The 20,799-nt window shown below is 38.6% G+C and overlaps 1 protein-coding gene across 7 annotated transcripts in view; it reads right to left on the bottom strand.

Moving 5' to 3' along the window:
• Nucleotides 1-20,799, bottom strand: part of B3GNTL1 (UDP-GlcNAc:betaGal beta-1,3-N-acetylglucosaminyltransferase like 1) — a 147,640-nt gene that overhangs the window by 99,883 nt on the left and 26,958 nt on the right. For 5 of the 7 annotated variants that reach the window (XR_011166154.1, XR_011166155.1, XM_069076627.1 and 2 more), the window contains 2 exons: nucleotides 17,717-17,782; nucleotides 4,536-4,631 (listed from right to left, as the gene is read on the bottom strand). Coding sequence is in view for 5 of the 7 variants with exons in the window: in XM_069076627.1 (XP_068932728.1) it covers nucleotides 4,536-4,631; nucleotides 17,717-17,782 (162 nt within the window). In the remaining 2 variants the exon portion in view is untranslated. The remainder of the gene's footprint in view (nucleotides 1-4,535; nucleotides 4,632-17,716; nucleotides 17,783-20,799) is intronic. The other 2 variants (XM_069076626.1, XM_069076628.1) reach the window with 1 other exon arrangement.

Below are 20,799 nucleotides of genomic sequence, written 5' to 3'. Positions count from 1 at the left end.
GGGTGAAGGATCATAGACCATGCTTACATGAAAAATGTTGGAAGGCAGAATTTTTATTTTATCAGTCTAAGAGGGGGAATACAGTGATGTAACTAAATTAAAGGGTACTGACAGGTGAATGTATCAGACTAAATAAATTAAAGGTTCTTGGGCAGAGAGAGACATCATGAAAATGATGTTTTATGAAGATTAAACTGGTAATATATATATATATATATATATAATGCACCCATCTAGACCTATAACTGCTTTGCTAGTTTAAGTCACTCCATTCTGGTCACCATATTAGTTCAGGATTTGCTGTGTGGATACACTAGAACATTATATCTATCTTCTTGTCCCAACCAAGTCACTCATCATCTTAAATTTGTCCCTTCAAATTCACTATAAAAGGAAAAAACTCTAAAAATACTTTGTTTATTACTAATTATGGCATAGTAATATTACCCTATGTTCAAAGCAGAGAGAGCCAACAATCAAACAAATTCATCAGTCTTTGAGAAATAGTAACTTATCTGAATTAAATCATATAAATCTAGACAAATAATAAATATACCTACATGGAAAAAGGAGCCAATTCAACAGTGTTATTTTTAGGGGTCTTAACTTATACACATGTCCCAAGGACATGGATATTTTCACCCCTCCCTGAATACCTCTGTTCTTTATGTGTTATCTCTTCCTATTAGAATGTAGTAAGCGGAGGCAGCTAGGTGGCGCAGTGAATAGAGCAGAGACCCTGGAGTCAGGAGGTCCTGAGTTCAAATCCATTCCCAGACACTTGACACACTCACTAGCCGTGTGACCTTGGGCAAGTCACTTAACCCCAATTGCCCTGCCCTCCCCCCTCCAAAAAAAAAAAGAATGTAGTAAGCACCTTGAACTAAATGGAAGCAGACTACCTACATTCCACATACCTACTGCAGCAAAAACCTTTAATTCATACCAGACCAAATAATGATCAACAAATACAACAAGAAACTACAGTGACTTCTACCCCCAGAAGAGTCTAAAAAATAAACCAGGACTGCATGCAAAAGGAAAGGGGGCTGCCATAATAGTCAACAGGCTAAAATAAGCAAAAGGCTGCAGACATATATAGTCTACAAGATTCTGTCAGGAGAAAGCAAAAGTGTGATGTAACCAACAAGATGGAAGACTAGACATTTTTTCCAGTTCTTACAAACTCTCAAACTTTTCCTAAATAAGAATGAAAAGACAAAGAATTGGTGCTGTCTCCCTAGGTTAAGACACAAAGAAACAAAACTCAATGAAGTAACAGCAGAGATGGGTAATCCCTAATACACACTCAGCATGCTCTCCCCCATCAGTCTCTACATTGCACAATGTTACTCAAGGACTTATGCTCTGGAATCCACTAAGCAATTCTATTGCTGTTGATATCTTCCAACAACTCCCCTTGACTTCGCCCCACCATTCTGTGGCAACAAGCAACAGAACTCAACTCACCTCAACCTGCATCCCACTGTGAGGAAAAGGAGTGAGGGGTAAAAGAAAGCAAGCAGCTTGCCTTGTGTAGAGTGGCAGGGCACACAATCATATAAAACAGTGCTCAGTCAGATTAAAATCTGTTCTAAATTATCAATTTTCCTTGCCAATACTGCCTCCCTAACTTTTCCCATTCTGTATTTCTTGTTTCATTTCTTCTAGCTATTTCTACAACCTTTATAGCCAAGATAGTTATTTCTCTGAGATTTCACTAGGACTTCTTGTAGGGCTGCTATTTTCTTCAGGGCTTATTCCTTGGGTGTCTCTCAAATCATACTTCCTCATGGTGCTCAGTTTTTTCCTTGGTTTGTTCACGTATCACCTAAGTATCTAGTTTAAGGAGTCCGAGTTTGTATCAAACCCTGAAAATGAGAGGTGTGGGCAAGGTCTGCCTGCGTCTGAACTGCTCCAATACTGGGCTCTGCCTGGGGGAGTCCTTGTTGTCACAAGATTACAGGACCTTTCCCTGCTGCAGACTCTTCCTGGGGTCCCTCCTTTCTGCTGCTGGGCTCAGGGCCTCCTCCAGTGCTGAGTTCCACAGGCTTCAGAAACTGTTCAGGTTGGATTTTTGCCTATGATTTTTCTCCCATAGTTAGGCTAGGGCCACTAGCATCTTTTTGGACCTACTCCAAAAGCCCTGAGGTTTCTCTCTTGCTAGGCTCTCACAGCCATGGGCTTAGGGAAGGTACTAATTAGGTTGATCTTAGACACTAATTCAGGTAGGTCATAGTTTCAAACAGGGAGTGCATCTACTCAGGTAAAACACATCATAGTTGCTCTCTCTGATTGGGCTCCTGGAGCCATGGGCCTTGAAGAAGTACTGGGGTGGGCTCAAGTTCAGGCAAAAAAGTTTAAAGCCTCCAGGGGTCATCTGAGTTCTGTCCTTTGTGCTCAGTCCTCAATCGACCTAAGTTTGTCCATTCCAGAATTTCTGCAGGACCCTGAGGGTCCCTCTATGGATTCTTGGGTTTGGTAACAGTCAAGAGATGATTCTTTCTACTCTTAACAGAATGGTGAATCTCTAATTACAGATGGAATATTTTTGGAGGATCAGGGATTTCTCACCTGGTCTTACCAGGAGCTTCTTACCTATAAAATCAGAGATGAGATTAAAAAAAATACCATGGCTATTATAAAACAAAGTAAAAGCTAAATAAGGATGTTTTTGTTATTTCTATATCATATCAACATTTATTTCTAGGTCTATACCTGGATAAATATAAATTAGAGAATTAAATTGTAAAATTTCAGAGCAACATAAAATGTAAACTACATGAAGTTTCCCATTTCTGGATACTGTATTCATTCTACAATCACTAATAAAAATCTGCATTTCCTGTCTCCATCCTTTTGCACTGGACATCCCTTATGCCTGGAATGCCTGTGCTTATTTCTGCCTCACAAAATCCCTCACTTATTTCAAAAACCCAGCTCAAACAACACTTTCTCTGGCTCTTTCCCATAATGCCTTTTCTGATCCCTCATATGGTATTGTTCTCCTTGTATTTAACCTCTATTCTGTAAATATTTGTTTCTCATATAGTAATATGTGTACATGCTGTATCTGATGGGGTACTTGGGATATATATTTGTAACATCAATTTGTAATACCAATTTGTAACATCAGTAATGATGGGGTGCTTGGGATCTATATTTGTAACATCAATTTGTAATACCACTTTTTAACAACAGTCTGTAAAGCCAGTTTGTAAAATCACACTACCCCTCCCCCCAAGTCTCAGAGCATTAACTCTGCCCAGCAACAGTACTCATGAATTGCTCCTTCATTAAAGTATCTATAAACATTCCAGCTTAGGCAACTATTATCTCCCCCTTGCATAGAGTCCCCCATGAATCCTTCAGTACCTTAGCTCTAGGTTGACTCCTTGGCTGCCTCAATGAATCCTTCAGGACCCTAGCTCTGGGTTAACTCCTTAGCCTTGGTTTCCAGACATCAATCTTGTCAAACATGACACTGATGGGGGGTGGCAGAATGGGCACTTCTCCATCAGACCTTGACCACTAGCCAACTTAGTGACATTTCAAGCCTAAAACCACACGTCCAGGTAGCCCCCCTGCCCTTGGGCTTTTTCCCAGTGGGCAATACGCCTGTGCAATTACATTAAAAATGCATGTTCCTTTAAACACTGGCCCCACCTTAACTCCTCCCTAATCCTAACCTTAATCACCTAATTAGCATAATTACTATGGATTATTACTATAGATACTACTATGGATTATCCTATAAAAATCTTAATTCTACCCCTTTAAGGTTGCAGGTCCCATAAAGTACTCTTGCCCGCTGTACAGCCTAATAACCCTTGCCTGCTGTAAAGCGTAAAATAAACTTTTACAACTCTGACTCCAATTTGGCTTGAGCTGAATTCTTCCCAGACTGAATCACAGGTTTTCTGGTCTTAAGATAAAGATCAGAGTTCCTGCTGAACCTATTGTGAACCATCCCTCATCATATCCACCAATACAGTATTAGCTCTTTGAGAGTAGAGACTGTTTCATATTTTATATTTGTATCTCTAATATCTAACACAATGCTAGAACATAGTAGGTATTTAATATGCTTGTTTATTGATTTCCACTGGTTTTAACTGTTCATCAATGGCTTCTGGTCACATCTGAATACACAAAAACAAAAGCCTTTTCTTTTACTATCTCCTCAACTTGCCCTCTCTCCATCATAAAACCTTGTATCTTTGTCTCACCTAAAGTTCTTTGTCTTAAAACAATAAAAAAGTCACTATAACCAAAGAAACACTTTAAGTGGCAAAAGATAAGAATTTTACCACCTCCAGCAGACCCTTAAATTTCAAAGTAAAGGAGTCACTTCCACCAGAGGATGCCAGCTTCTCAACACTTCTTTTACCCCCCTCAACCTTTCAAAGTATGTGTAGCATTAGGATACAGCTAGGGTTATCACTTAGTAATGCATTTTAAGGCATAGTTTCTAGGACATCTAATACCAAAGATTGCCTGCAAAGAAAACCAAAAAAAGATAAAATGCTAAATACCTGAGTGATAAGTTGCTTAGATGTTAGATTATTGATCCAACGAGTATAGCGCTCAGTAGAGTTTGGGGGTTCTCTCTTCACTTGGCACCCTATGATCTATATTTTAAATGGAATTGAACAAAAGAAAATACATAGTCTGTGTATACTGAATCATATACAGATGGCAAAATATTTTAAATTAAAATCAGTGCAAAGAAATATTCTTATGCTTTCCAAAATTTTCTGATATTTCTCTGCTAGATATTATAACATAAAGAATGCAGCAGCTTCTGAATTTTATGGTTCACTAATAATGATTTTTATTATTCAGGATTAATTTATTAATAAACTTTTAAAATGTATACATTTTCAATACTTATTAATATACATTTTAAATCTGGTGCTCGCTTTTATGGAGTATGAAATTTTTGCCACCATGCTTTCAAAATGCTAAGATTTTAAATCTATTTTAAAAAAAACACATTAAGACTGCAGCAAAAGAGTCAATTTTACCAGATCCTCAAGCCAGCCCCCAAGACCCCAATATATTATAGTTATGAGATCAAATGACATAGTACATATAGGTTTTGCAAAACTTAAAGTACTGGGAGCCAAGATGGCAGCATAAAAGCAGGAGATTCTGTGTGCTCCCCCAACAACAACCTCAAATACCTATAAAATATGACTCTAAAAAAAATTTAAAGCCACAGAACCCACAAAGTGACAGAGAGAAACAAATCTCCCACTGAAGGCAGCCCAGCAGGCCTACAGGAAAGGCCCATTGCAGTATGCTGGGAGCTGAGCACAGTCCCCTGTGAGCCACCCGGTTTTGCCATGAGGGTGGCCCCAACCAGCGGCTGCTGGAGCAGACTTTTGGAGAGTGAATCACCAGCAGCTGTAGTGTTTCCAAGTTCCTCAACCCATAAACACCAAAGAGCAAGTAAAAGATCAGTCGGGAACTCTGTTGGAAAGGAAGGGCATGGCCCAGTCCCTGCCCTTGGGGCAAGAGGTGGCAGAGTCACAGCAGCTGCAGCTGCTTCCCCACCAGGCTGCCTCCAGAGCTGCAGATCATAGGGGGACAAGTGACCATTCAGAGGGTAATCACTCTTGCTTTAACCTCCTTGGATCTGGATTGCTGTTTTGGGTGGTGGTCCTGGGATGTGTAGCCAGTGGGCCAGAGCTTGTGGGGCTGCAGCACCTTCCTAATAGCTCCGGCTGCTGCAAAAACCCCAGTGATTTGGGACAAAGCTCTCCTCTCTGGAAGCAGAGTTCTACCACGGCAAAGAGCTCAAAAGTCAAATAATTGACTGGCAACATGAGCAAGCAGAGTAAGCAAAGCAAGCAGAGTAATCAAACTTTAGATTAAAAGCATGGAATGGGAGGAAGACAACAAAGACGGAATTCCTGAATCAAAAGCTTCCAAGAAAAATATGAATTGGTTACAGGCCATGGAGGAGCTCAACAAGGATTTTGAAAATCAAGTAAGAGAAGTGGAGGAAAAATTGGGAAGAGAAATGAAAGTAAGGCAAGAAAATCATGAAAAGCAAGTCAAAAACCTGACTGAAGAAAATAACACCTGAAAAAATAGACTAACTGAAATGGCAAAAGAGGCTCAAAAAGTCAATGAGGAGAAGAATGACTTAAAAAGACAAATTTGCCAGATGGAAAAAGAATTTCAAAAGCTCACTGAAGAGAACAATTCCTTCAGAAATAGACTGGAGCAAATGGAAGCTAATGACTTTATGAGAAATCAAGATACTATTAAACAGATCCAAACAAATGAAAAAATAGAAGGCAATGTGAAAAAACACTGACTTGGAAAATAGATCCAGGAGAGATAATTTTAAAATTACTGGACTACCTGAAAGCCATGATCAAAAAAAGAACCTAGAAATCAACCTTCAATAAATTCTCAAGGAAAATTTCCCTGACATTTTAGAACTAGAGGGCAAAATAGAAAATGAAAGAATTCACTGACCATCTCTTGAAAAAGATCACCAAAAGAAAACTCCTAGGAATATCATAGCCAAATTCCAGAGTTCCCAGGTGAAGGAGAAAATATTACAAGCAACCAGGAAGAAACAATTTGGGTACTGTGGAAACACAATCAGGATAACACAAGATCTAGCAGCTTCTACATTAAGGGATCGATGGGCTTGGAATATGATATTCTGGAGGTCAAAAGAGCTAGGATTAAAACCAAGAATCACCTACCCAGCAAAACTGAGTATAATGCTTCACGGGAAAATATGTTTATTCAATGAAATAGAGGACTTCCAAGGATTCTTGCTGAAAAAACCAGAGTTGAATAGAAAATCTGACATTCAAATTTAAGAAGCAAGAGAAGATAAACAGGAAAAGAAATCATAAGAAACTTATTAAAGTTGAACTATTGGGGTGGCCAGGTAGCACAGCAAGTAAGAGCACCGGCTCCAGTGTTGAGAAGACCTGGAGATCGAATCCCGGGCTCAGACACTTAGCACCCACCCAGAAACACCTGGCCGTGTGACCTTGAGCAAGTTACTTAACCCCGATTGCTTTTAAAAAAAAAAGTTGAACTATTTACATTCTTACATGGAAAAAACAATAATTGTAACTCATGAGACTTTTCTCAGTATGAGGACAGTTGAAGGAAATATATATGTATATATATATATGTATACATACATACATATATATGTTTATATAGGAGGGTATATGTGTATATATAAATACACATATGAGTATGTGTGTATATGTGTGTACATGTATACATAGACAGAGGGCACAGGATCAGTTGAATAGGAAGGGATGATATCTAAAAAATAAAATTAAGAGGTGAGAGAGGAATATAATGAGAGGAGATAGGGAGAGACAGAATTGTATAAATTATTACATATAAAAGAGGCAAGAGAAAACTGTTACAATGGAGTGAAAGAATAGGAAGCCAAAAGGGAATGGATCAACCTTATTCACATTGAATTTGGCTTAAGAAGGGAATAACATACACACTAAATTGGGTGTCTTACCCTACAGGAAAGTAGGAGGAAGGGGATAAGACAGGGGATGATAGAAGGGAGGGCAGATTGGGGGAGAGGGTAGTTAGAAGCACACACTTTTGAAAAGGGACAGGGTCAAAGTAGAAAACAGAATAAGTGGGGGGAGGGATAGGACAGAGGGTCTTTTACAATACATCTACTATGGAAATGTTTTACATAACTACACATGTACAACCTATATCGAATTGCTTATCTTCCCAGTAAGGGTGGTTGAGGAGGGAAGAATGGAAAGAATCTGGAAATCAAATTTTTAAAATCAAATGCTAAAAAATTATTATTATTATTGTTATTATTTTTATATACAACTGGGAAATAAGATATACAGGTACTGGAGTATAGAAATCCATCTTGCCCTACTCAAAAGTCATAGGGGGAATGGGAGAGGATATAAGAGAGAGAAGATTGGGGGAGGGATATTCAGTAGGCTTGTTACTTTGGGGTGGTGGGTAGGGGAAAGATGGGGAGAAATTTTGTAACTCAAAATCTTGTGGAAATTAATGTTGATAACTAAGTCAGGAGGACCTGAGATTGGATCCGGCCTCTGACACTTAACACACACACACACACACACACACACACACACACACACACACACACAAACTAGCCATGTGCCCTTGGGCAACTTAACCTCAACTGCCCTCCAAAAAAAAATGTAAAAAAAATCTCACGTCCAAGTACCACAGATATAACAAAAAGCTGCATATCTTCATGGTTCATGATTCTAAATAACTTTTTATTCATTCTTTTTTTTCCCCTAGAAGGACAGATCAGTCTATTATTACTGAAAAATAAAGTTCCTTGTTTTCAAGAGTTTCCCCTTGTCCATTCCTACTCATTTTCTGCCACTATCTCCTTTACTTCCCATATGAAGAAATAGTTGCTCCTTGCCAGGCACACTCCTCTATGTATGTAAGCAATTCCATTCCACTCCTTTTCTAAGAGATAACCCCCTTTTTAACATCCCCATTGTTTTCAATCTCTCCCTATCTCCTTGTTGCTTGACTAGTGCCTGTAAACACACCCAAGTCTCCTCTATCCTCAAAAAACTCTTACTCAATCCATCCATTCCCACTTTCATTATATATCTCCTCCCTTTTGTGGCTCAAGTACTTAAGGAGACCATCTGCAATAGATGCTTCCATCTACTATTCTCCTATCTACTTATATACTATTATATACTATTGTCCTATCTACTTAATCAGCCCTAACCTTTCTCCTGATCTCCACTTTTGTATCTCCAATTGCCTATTAGATATTTCAAAATGGATGTCCTGTATATCTGCAAAGGCAGGGCCATTGGGGTTAAGTGACTTGCCCAAGGTCACACTAGTAAGTGTTAAGTGTCTGAGGTCAGATTTGAACTCAGAGCCTCGTGACTCCAGGGCCAGTGCTCTATTAACTGTGCCACCTAGCCACCCCCTGAAGATATCTTAAACTCAACATATCCAATACTGAATGCATCATCTTTATACTCAAACCCCTTTATTACTGTCAAAGACATCACCACGTTCCCAGTCCCTCAGGCTCTCAAACTAGGCATCATCCTCAACTCCTCACTTTCTCATTCTATATCCAATCTGTTGTAAAGACTAGATTTCACCTGTATAATATCTCACATATGCTCCCTTCTCTGACATTGCTACCACCTTGAGACAAGCCTTCATCGCATCACGCCTGGTCATAGCCTGCTCATTGGTCCTCCTACCATGAATCCCACTCTAGTCCATCCTCCACTCAGCCATCAGAAATCTTCCTAAAGCCCAAGTGTGACTAAGTAATTCCCCTACTCAATAAACTCTAGTTTCCAATCATGTTCAAGATCAAGTATGACATCCAAAGCCCTTCATAACCTGACCACCCTCACTTTCCCAGTATTCTTATACCTTACACATCCCCCTTCTACCCCTTAGTTACTCTTTGATAGTAATATTGGCTTTCTTGCATTTCCTCAAATAAAACATTCTATCTCCTAACTCCGGTCATTTTCATTGGCTATTCCTCATGTATAAAATATTTTCCCATTTCATCTCTGCCACCTGGCTTCTCTAGATTCCTTAATTCCCTAAAATCCCACCTCCTAACGAAGCCTTTCCAAATTCTAGTGCCTTTCCTATTATTTCCAAGTTATCCTAATTAGTCTGTATATAACTCTTTGCATATTTATTTCTCCATTAGACTGTAAACCCCTTAAGAGCAGGAGTTATCTTTACCTTTCTTTGTATCCCCAGAACCCAGCCTAATGCCTGGTACATAGGAGGCACTTAAATGTTTACTGACTGAATGACTTGAAATTAGCCTTGGACTTCATGTTTTATCAATACCCTCATTCCCTCTGACTGGAGGGCAGAGTCAAGGATTCTTGGGAGGGGGCCAGCGTCTTCTCCCCATTCCCTACCATCTATACTGCTTGTAGAATTCTTTATGCTTCTGTCTTATATCACTGTAGTAGGTACCTTCTTTTCTTCCTTTCCCTGCCTTCTAAGCTTCCTTTTATGTTTTCTTCCTCCTAGTAGATTTTAAGTTCCTTAAGAGCAGGAACAGTCTTTCTTTTTATTCATACCTCCAGCACCTAGCACAAAACCTGGCACATGGTAGACACTGGATGCTTGCTGACTATGAATTAATATTTACTAATAAGCTTTAATTGATGTCATTTGTTTTTACAACATCAATAATTTCACCAGTATTGTTCCCTCTTCCCCTCCCACTTCTGCAAAAGGCTAAGGTAGAAACACTTGTTTCAGTTCTTCTTATTTGTTCTTTTAAATTCTGCAACACTGATTTCTAAATTTTGGAGTATGTGGCTGATCTTTTTTTTATATTTTTGTAGAAAATGTGTATGTTGGGGTTTTTTTAAACTCTGCCTACTTCAATCTGCAACACTTCATATAGCTCTTTCCATGTTTCTTTGTATTCATTTCATTTATCATTTCACACACACATATATATGTATGTATACAGATGTATATATAGTTAATATATGGTATAAAGGATACGATTTTTCTCCTGAGAACTCCAGCTGCATTCCAGAAATTTTGGTCGCCGTTTCTTCATTATCTTTTTCTTTCACATAATTACTGTTTCTGTGATTTGTCCTTTGATCCACTCCAAAGATTTCACTGCTAAGTCTCCATTTGGGTCTACGTCTTTTGTCTTGCCCACTAAAATAATAACTATTTTATTTTATTATAATCTGTAAAGGATGTATTTACTGCCTTTTTACATTTGTTTGTAATGTCCCTGTGTCCTAATAAATGGCCAATTTTTGCAAATGTTCCATGTTGTGCTGAGAAATATGCATATTCTTTAGCAATTTGAGTTAGAAGGTGCCATAGTCTTTTAATTCTAATTTCTCTAGCAATTTGTTCAGCTCTGTATTTTCCTTTTTGTTTCTCTGTTACATTTATGCTTTATTCATTGTTCTTTAATAGCTTTTTTCCCTAATCAAATTTTCACTCTTTAGCTGAACAATTTTAGGGCAAACCTACACCCACTGGCCCTCTTCCCCTAACCCTCAAGTCCATCACCTTACTTCTGTTTTGTCCCTTTACCCAGTTCTGGAGTTTTGCTCATTAGTTCCTTTTCCCTTCTTGCTTTATCTACTTATTTAATTTTTACCCTCTTTTTTCCTCTCAGGTTGTCAGGCAAAATCCACCTTCTTCTTCTCCTCCCCTTCAACTTGTTAGTTTTTAAAACTTCTTTTTCTGTACCTATTTCTAAAAAGGAGCTCTTTTCCTCACTCTATTCATGACTTTGTTATTCTCTACATTCCTAATGGAATTAAAAATCATTTTGGGTTCCTGACTAAACAGATTCTATGTTATTGCCTTGTATCTAAGGCTGCCATTTCTCTTTTTTCTGTTGTGCCTCATTCTTAGAAATATTATTTCTATTCTTTTGGGTATCAGCTGCCTCCAGAAACTCTGGTTCCCCTTCTTCTACTAAGTAATGATGATTGGTCTAAACAGTAAATCCCTGCAGATAATACTTACTAGTATAATCTCCCTTTATAGATTATCTTTTTACCCACAGAAACATTCATCAGTGGTACCCCAGCCCTACCTCTGAAACATGGTCTCCCTCCTTTTTCATTTCCTATCTTTGCATCCTTACTCATTCTCCTGTAGGTTCCCTTCTCCCAAGAGACTGCAAGTTATTTTCTTTCATAGTTAGCCATTAACTTATTAGAGTATATCACATATTCACTATTGCCTTCCTCTCCTCCCCTCTCCTTTATGCACCCTCCATTCTGTAATTTAGTACCACAAGAAAATATTAATTTATTGTGAGGCCATGATGCTTCTCCACTATCATGTCTATTTGGTGTTCACTTTCACCCTTGTCTCCTTGTGTACACTTAGAAGGAAATTTGTGTTCTTATTTTGCTGTTTTGTTTCCCTTGGATGATATATTTGCTTACCCTTCTTGTATTTCTGTTATCTAAAATGTTTGAGAAGTAAATAATTTCTTCAAAGTCTGGTTTTCTTTCTAATAATGTTTCAAATGCCTCGTTTTTATTGAAGATATATCTTTTTTCATTTATGCCTAGGTTCAGATTTGCAGTGCAGGTCACCTTGGGCTGCATTTTTAGCTTTGCTGCTCTTCAGAATATATTATTCAACTCCCTCCTGTGGCTTCTGGTAGATGGAGAAGTCTTGTGCTATTCAAATTTCCTTTCACAGAGGATTCTGGGAAAATGGTGGAATAGGTCAGAAAATTCCAAGCTCTCAAGATTTTCCCTCACAAAAGAATTAAAATAGGACCTTATGGAGAACAAAGTGTGGGTGGAGATAAGTAAGAACAAGGTCATAACAGAGGTCCTCCTGGGACAATTTGAGAAGACTGGAAGAAAAATCGCCAGATAAGGTTTGGTCCCTGTGAAGAGTAAACACCTCCAGGTTAGGTTCCATTTTAATGGCAAGCCTCTTAAACTACAAGTGGCAAGCCCTGGGGTTAGTTGGTTGGAGATGCTGCCTCTGCTCCAGCCACCTTAATTTTTTTTTTTTTTTGCTTTTTGGAGGGGGGAAGGCAGGGCAATTGGGGTTGACTTGTCCAAGGTCACATGGCTAGTAAGTGTTAAGTGTATGAGGTCAGATTTGAACTCAGGTCCTCCTAACTCCAGGACTGGTGCTCTGTTCACTGCACCACCTAGCCACCCCAACCACCTGAACTTTTAACCAAGGGATAGTGAGGGGAGTTTAGTATCTTAAAGCCCAGGAAGATCAAGGGAGCCTCTGTTGACAAGGACCCAGATGTGCTGCCAAGAGCGGCAGGGATGAGAAGGAACCAGCATATGATCAGTGAGTGGAGAAGCAGTGGGACAGAAAGTCTCTGGTTGTGGGCACTTACAAGAGGTTTGGAGGTTTGGCTTTGGTTTCAGGCTAGATGGGAGAACTGATGATCTGGGGCAAGAGGTACCATTTCCCATACCCCAGGGCTAGAAGTGATTACAAATAATTAAGTTTTTACCAAAAAAAATGCATAGGCAAAGGGGAAAGAATCCAACCATAGAAAACTATTATGGTAATAGAGATGACCAAGGTTCATCTTCAGATACTGAAATAAAGAAACCCCCAAAGAGTAATGTCAAATGGGCACCTGCCCAAAAAGAATTCAGGGAAGACCTTAAAGACTTTACAAATCAAATGACAGAGATGGAGGAAAAAATGTAAAAAGAAAATAAGAATATCCAAGAAAAACAAGAAGGGTATGAAAGGAAAGTCAACCAATTAGAAAAGGAGATCCAGAATCTTAAGGAAGAAAATGACACCCTGAAAATTAGAATGGGGCCAAGTGAAGCCAGTGAAATTATAAGAGATCAAGAAATGAATAAACAAAATATGAATGTCAAAATAACAGAAGAGAAAGTAAAATATAAGAAAAACAACAGATTTAAGGAACAGATCAAGAAGAGAAAATATTAAAATAATTGTACTAACTGAAAGTTATGATCAAAAAAAGAATCTTGATACAATAATACAAGAAATAATCAAAGAATATTGTCCTGAAGCATTAGAACAAGGAGGGAAAGTAGAAGTAGAAAAAATCCATCAATCACCACTTAAAAGAGATCCTATGAGGAAAATTCATAGGAATATCATAGTCAAACTCTGAAACCTGGAGCTGAAGGTAAAAATATTAAAAGCATCAAGATTAAAACAATTTAAACATGATGGTGCCACAATTAGAATTACACAAGACCTAGCAGTAGAGACATCCCAGGTCTTGGAAAACAACATATCAAAAAGCAAAAGAACTGGGGCTCCGGCCAAAAATATCATACCCTGAAAAGATAAATATTATCCTGAATGAAAAAAAAAATAAACATTTGATAAACTCTCAGACTTTCAAGACTGTTTAAAAAATACTAAACTTAATAGAAGAAAAGTCTTCTATATTCAGAAGAAATAAAACAGTAGGGGCATAGGGAGTGGGGAGAGGACAAGTGAGGGGTCTTTAAGGGGGAAGGAGAGGGAATAGGTAAAATATGGGTACAGAAGGGTGTTTAGATTTATGGGAATGGGAAGATAGGATCCTTGGAGGGGGGTAGACAAGTTACAGGAGGGCAAGGCAGTGGGTAGAAGTAAAGTAGAGGAGGCAGGAGGGATAGGAAACGAGAGATATAAACATACATAAAAAATAAACATCAGGAGTAGAATAGGTTTGGGAAAGCATATGTCTATATATGTACATATAACTATAGAAAAACATATCTAAACTTTATTGTAGCCTTCTGGGGAGAGGTTGGGGATAGGGAAAAAAAGAACAAAATTAAAAAGTGCACAGCAGAGAACAAAAGAAAACTCACAAGGAAGCAAAGATGGACAATTCTCAACACAAGTATTATTTATCATACAGGCTTTCTTGAAATGAAAATCTATTGTTACATATTTTGAATCCTCCCATGTTCTGTGATGCACATGACATTCATTTTTTCTTTCTTTGTATTTGTTTCAATATTTAAGTTTATGATATGTTTTTTCTCTATTCCGTATTTCATTTATTTTAGAATATTTCTCCTGTTCACTTAAAAAATGTTTTCCTGGGGCGGCCAGGTAGCTCAGCAAGTAACAGCACCGGCTTCAGTGTCAGGATGACCTGGATCAAATCCTGGGCTCAGATATTCAGCACCACACCCAGAAATAACTGGCCATGTAAACTTGAGCAAGTTACTTAATCCCAATTGCTTTAAAAAAAAATGCTTTCCTTTTCAATGGAATTCTTAAGTTTAACCACTATGCATCTTTGGATTCTTTAGTTTGGCACTGTCTTCTGTATTCAGAAATTCTGGGTAATTTTCCTGTAATATTTCTTATATAACAGTCTTCAGGTTGTTTTATTTATTATGATCTTCTGGGAAATCTAAGGTCCTTACACTGTCTCTATTTATCCTGTCTTCGAGATCAGTATTTTTTGCTTCTATGAAAATCAAGCTTTCTTTTGATCATATTGCTTTTTTAGATTTTTTTTTATTTTCCAGATTGTCCTTTACTTCTGTGTATTTACATTCCCAATCAGTTATGTTTCTTTAGTGAAATTTGCTACTGCACATTCACATTTTTCTATTCTTTTTTTTTTAAAGAAATTGGGGTTAAGTAACTAGCTCAAGGTTACACGGCCAGTTATTTTGTGTGGGTACCAAGTATCTGAGGCCAGAACTGATCTCGGGTCTCCCAACACCAGGGACAGCGCTCTTACTCACTGTGCCACCTGGCCACCCCCACATTTTTCTATTCTGTACACTATTTCTGTTGTGCAGACTATAAATTCTGTATTCACAATTATTATTCCTTTTAAACTATTCATGAACATCCTATGTGGTTCTTTTTTCTCTTGTCCACAAGGTCTTCTGCCTCAGGTTTTAATTCATTTTTCTTTTGTCTTGAAAAACTTATTCATAAATGCATGAATTCTTTTACATGATTTGGAGACAATTTTCCCTTCTGTTACTAATATCTTCCCTTCTGGCTTATCTGCTTGTGTTCCAGTTCCTTAACTGAATTTTCTTCCTCTTGAAATCTTTGGTAATTTTAATCTTTTCCCTTTATTTTGTCCCATGGCTTACTTTCTGATTCTTTCCCTTTTGATAGCAATTTTTCTGGGGCTGAACCTCAAAGCTGTCTCAGCATCTTCCCACACTAGGTAATTCTGCACCAAATAACTTCCTAGGTATAGAACATTTGGATGCTGGGATCTTATCCTCAAGCTCTGTAGAATGTCATATAGGCATACAAAGATGTCCTCCCCCTTTTCCCTCTGTTGTTCAATTCTTTTTCTGAGTTTTGTTGTGACATCAAGTGCTGTTAACCAAACTGATCTAGTCTCTATAAGGGAGTGGTTACTTCTCCCCATGGTTTCCCTCACTTCCTCTCCAGTAATCAGTACCCCTCTGTTACTAAGAAACAAATCCAGGGAACTCACAAGTTGACAACTCCCTCTGCCAATGTTCCCTCAGCAACTGTTGTTCAATTTATAGTTTTAGCAAATTACTTGGTTCAAACTGATATGTGCCAGTGGTGGGACATGAATCCAGGCATTCAAGCCAACTCTCTATCTCTCTATCTACTATAGCATGTTGCTTTATGAACCTCACCCTTATCAAAGATAAAAAAGATGTTTTCCAATAGTCAAGAATTTCCCTTTTAAATCCAGATGGTTTTTTGTTGTTTTTTAAATGTGTATGGCTTTTCAATTTCAAGTAATCACAGGGGTAGCCACTGGGCAGAGGTAACACATAATATCTACCTGATATCTACTTACCCTCCTCACTCTTCCAGCCTACCTACCTCATTCCCCCACAATTTTCATTCTCCTCTCCTCCCAAACATTGTTGTCCTCATTCCTGTGCAAGCTGGAATTTGGACAACTAGAGTTACCCTTCCTGTAAACCTACGTCATTTCTGAAATCAGGGAAGTCTTAGAAATATTCTCCATCTTTTTTTGGAATTAATTATCCCAGTCTTTCAGGATGTGAATCTACTAAGATTCCAAAATACCACATTGAGGCTGAGTCATACATGTGCAGTACTCTTCCATGCTCCTGCTGGGGAAACAATAGGTAAATCAACAGAAGTATTCCTTTAAGAAAGGGAGTGTCAAACTGATTGCCCTACTGATGAACTCAACATACTTGTAATTCCTTAATGCAAACCTTCCTTCCATAACAACCACTCTCCTGTATGTGTTATCTCCTTCTTTTAGGATGTAAGCTTCATGAAGACAGGGTTTGACTCAATTTTTTTATCTGTATACCCAGAATTTGGAACACTGTATGGGACACAGTAGGCTCTTGATAAGTGCCTATTCACTCATTCATCTATGCATCCATCTTATCTTTTGTAATTTTCTCTGTCTCTTGTCTGGTTAAAACTTAAATCTTTTGGATTAAATGGGGACTGTACAGAGTAAATAAATGGTTGTGAGAACAGAAAGTCAAATAGTCTCAGTTCTACAAAAATTCTTCAACCTCATCAACTTTATTTCTAGAAGACAGTATCACAAAAGTATATTTCTCTACACCAAATCATCTGATAGGATTTTTTTAAAGAGGGAAATCTCACTGTGATAAATGATCTTCAAGAAAAGATGGAAGAGGGGCAGCCAGGTGGCTCAGTGAGTAAGAGCACCGGCTCCAGTGTCGGGATGACCTGGATCAAATCCGGGTTCAGATACTCAGCACCACACCCAGAAATAATAACTGGCCGTGTAACCTTGAGCAAGTTACTTAACCGCGATTGCTTTAAAAAAAAAAAGATGGAAGAATTTATTCTGTAATATCAAAATTTAATCTAGGTGAATAAAAGAGGTTTTATAATAATCATACAGAGTAATTAAAACTATACATGCTATATACAATCTATTGATAGACTGCTGTATATCATGTTTTCTTAGCTTTTCCAACCATTGCCACTTTTGTACCAATTTAAATCAGCAATTGTTTTCCAGTAACTCAGATCCACAAGTTTATCTTGTGTATTGAAGTAAAGTCAATCTCAATATGTACTTATACTCCATGCAAGAAAAATGTTACTAAAGAAAATTTTCCTGCTAAGTCATTAATTAGGTAAACCCTATTTTGATTACTGCAAAAAGTGAACTTAATTTAAAAAATCTTAGTAATCACTTTATTAAAAGTTAGTCATGACACAAAAAAAGTATACTTACACTGTTTGGATGTTGAATTGCAGCTTTGTATTGCAATCTCACCCTCTGAGGCATCATCACATCATCCTATAATAAACAGTATATGATTAAAAAAAACAACATAATGCACTTATGCACATATTAAAGTTATTTGTTTGACCATCAGTTCATTAATCTCTCAGACTTATAGAGCTGGTACCAACCTACACTGACCAAAGGAGTTTACTCACCAAAAATGCCCTAAATCAATTAAATCATAGATCCAGAACAACCATTTCATTATACCATAGACTAAACAAAAAATTTTAAATCAGTAAAAAGTTAATAAATTTAATCACGGGGGTGGAGCCAAGATGGTGGAGTAGAAGCATGACCTCCCCGCGGCTCCAGGTTCCACCTTCCCCAATCCATGTAAAAAGGAAACTCTAAACAAACTTTGGAGCTGCAGAACCCACAAAATGACACAGAGAAGCTAACCTCCCACTGAGGGCAGCCCGGCAGGCCTACAGGAATTGGCCAGCCCAGCGCTCTGGGAGCCGAGCCCAGCCCCACAACGAGGCTTTAGCCCCAGGGAAGGCCTGACCAGCCACCAGCAGGAGGGACTCCAGATCAGCAGCAGCTGTGGCTGTTTCCAGATTTATCAACACATAGATGTGAAGGACAAAGTGAGAGGTCAGTGCGGTCTGGACTTTGGGACCCACTAAGTGGGAGTGTGTGGCTTTTGCCCCCTGGGGCAAGAAGCCGCTGAGACACCTGGCACAGCCAGCCAGCACCACGTGGCAGCTTCAGCTCCTGGTCTGCAGAGTGTAAGGGAAACAAGCACCAGTCTGAGAGGTAACTGCTCTTGCTTTAACCTTCTTGGATCTGGATTGCAGTCTAGAGTGGAGGTCCTGGGGTGTGTGTCCAGCTTGCCAGAGCATGTGGAGACTTCAGAGAGGGCACCCATCCAATACCTCCGGCAGCTGAGAAAACTCTAGCGTTTGGGAAGAAAGCTCCCCTGTCTGGTGGCAGAGTCCTACTGTGGCAAAAAGCCCAGGGGTCAAGTGACTGAGGGGGCCACATGACCAGGCAAAGAAAACAAAGCAGACAGAAGATTCCAACATTAGACTCCTATTTTGGGGACAAAAAGGAGCAAAGCATGGAACAGGAGGAAGACAGTGAAGTCAGAACTCCTACACCAAAAGCTCCAAAGGAAAATACGAGCTGGTTACAGGCCATAGAGGACCTTAAGAAGCAGATAAGAGAAGTGGAGGAAAAATTGGGAAGAGAAATGAGAACAATGCAAGAAAATTATGAAATGAGAGTCAACAGCCTGACTGAGGAAAATAATACCTTAAAAAACAGACTGACTCAAATGGCAAAAGAGGCTCAAAAAGACACTGAGGAGAAGAATGCCTTAAAAAGCCAAATTGGGCAGATGGAAAAAGAATCTCAAAAGCTCACTGAGGAGAATCATGGCTTCAGAATTAGATTGGAGCAAATGGAAGCTTTATGAGAAATCAAGATACTGTTAAACAGATCCAAACAAATGAAAGAATAGAAGGCAATGTGAAATATCTCATTGGGAAAAACCACTGACCTGGAAAATAGATCCAGGAGAGATCATTTAAAAATTATTGCACTACCTTAAAGCCATGATCAAAGCAAGAACCTAGAAAATCATCCTCCAGGAAATTCTCAAAGAAAACTTCCCTGATGTTTTAGAACCAGAGGGCAAAATAGAGGTTGAAAGAATCCACCGATCACCTCTTGAAAAAGATCCCAAAAAGAAAACTCCTAGGAATATTATAGCCAGGTTCCGAAATTCCCAGATTAAGGAGATAATATTACAAGCTTCCAGGAAGAAACAATTTGAATATTGTGGAAACACAATCAGGATAACCCAGGATCTGGTAGCTTCTACACCGAGGGATCGAATGTGATGTTCTGGAGGGCAAAGGAGCTGGGATTAAAACCAAGAGTCACCTACCCAGCAAAACTGAGTATCGTGTTTCAGGGGAAAATATGGTCATTCAGTGGAATAGACGACTTTCAAGCGTTCTTGCTGAAAAAACCTGAGTTGAATAGAAAATTTGACATTCAGATACAAGAAGCAAGAAAAGCATGAGAAGCTAAACAGGGAAAAGAAATCATAAGGAACTTATGAAAGTTGAACTATTAACATTCCTCCATGGAAAAACAATAATTGTAACTTATGAATCTTTTTTCAGTAGTTGAAGGGAACAGAAATAGATAGATGTCTATATATGAGGCATATGAATACATGTGAATGTGTGTATATATGTTTACAGGTATACATAGAGGGCACAGGACCAATTTAACAGGAAGGGATTATACTTAAAAGGTGAAATTAAGAGGTGAGAGAGGAATATAATGAGAGGAGATGGGGAGAGACAGATTGGGGTAAACTATCTCATACAGAAGAGGCAAGGGAAAATGGTCACAATGGAGGGCAAGAATAGGAAGGCAAAAGGGAATGGGTCAACCTTATTCCCATTGAATTTGGCTTGAGGAGGGAATGAAATACACACTAAATAGGGTATCTCACCCTCCAGGAGAGTAGGGAGGGGGAGGGTATAAGAGGGGGGATGATGGAAGGGAGGGCAGCCTGGGGGGGAGGGAAGTTGGAAGCACCCACTTTGGGGATGGGATCAAAGTAGAGAACAGAACAAGTGGGAGGTGGGATAGGAGGGAGGGAAATATAGTCAGTCTTTTACAATATATCTACCATGTCGTTTTGCATTAGCCACACATGTACAACCTATACTGAACTGCTTATCTTGCCAGTAAGGGTGGGTGACAAGGAAGGAAGGGAATGAATCTGGAATTCAAAGTTTTAAAATCAAATATTCAAATATATATATATATATATATATATATATATATGTATGTATAGATATATATATGTGTGTATATATATTATATATATATATACTATTATTAATACTATTTTACATGTAATTGGGAAATAAGATAGGCACTGAGGCATAGAGATCCACTGGAAAAGTTGAAAGGGGTATGGGAGAAAATATGGGAGAGAACAGATTGGAGGAGGGGATATCCTGTGGGACTGCCATTTTGGGGCGGTGGGCAGGGGAAAAACA

This window comes from Petaurus breviceps, unplaced genomic scaffold, assembly GCF_028583685.1.
Source record: "Petaurus breviceps papuanus isolate PSGF00001 unplaced genomic scaffold, PetGlider_PUasm1.0 90925, whole genome shotgun sequence".
NCBI classification, from domain to species: domain Eukaryota; kingdom Metazoa; phylum Chordata; class Mammalia; order Diprotodontia; family Petauridae; genus Petaurus; species Petaurus breviceps.
The sequence above is the reverse complement of the archived record's forward strand: the minus strand, read 5'-3'. Positions and strand labels throughout refer to the sequence as shown.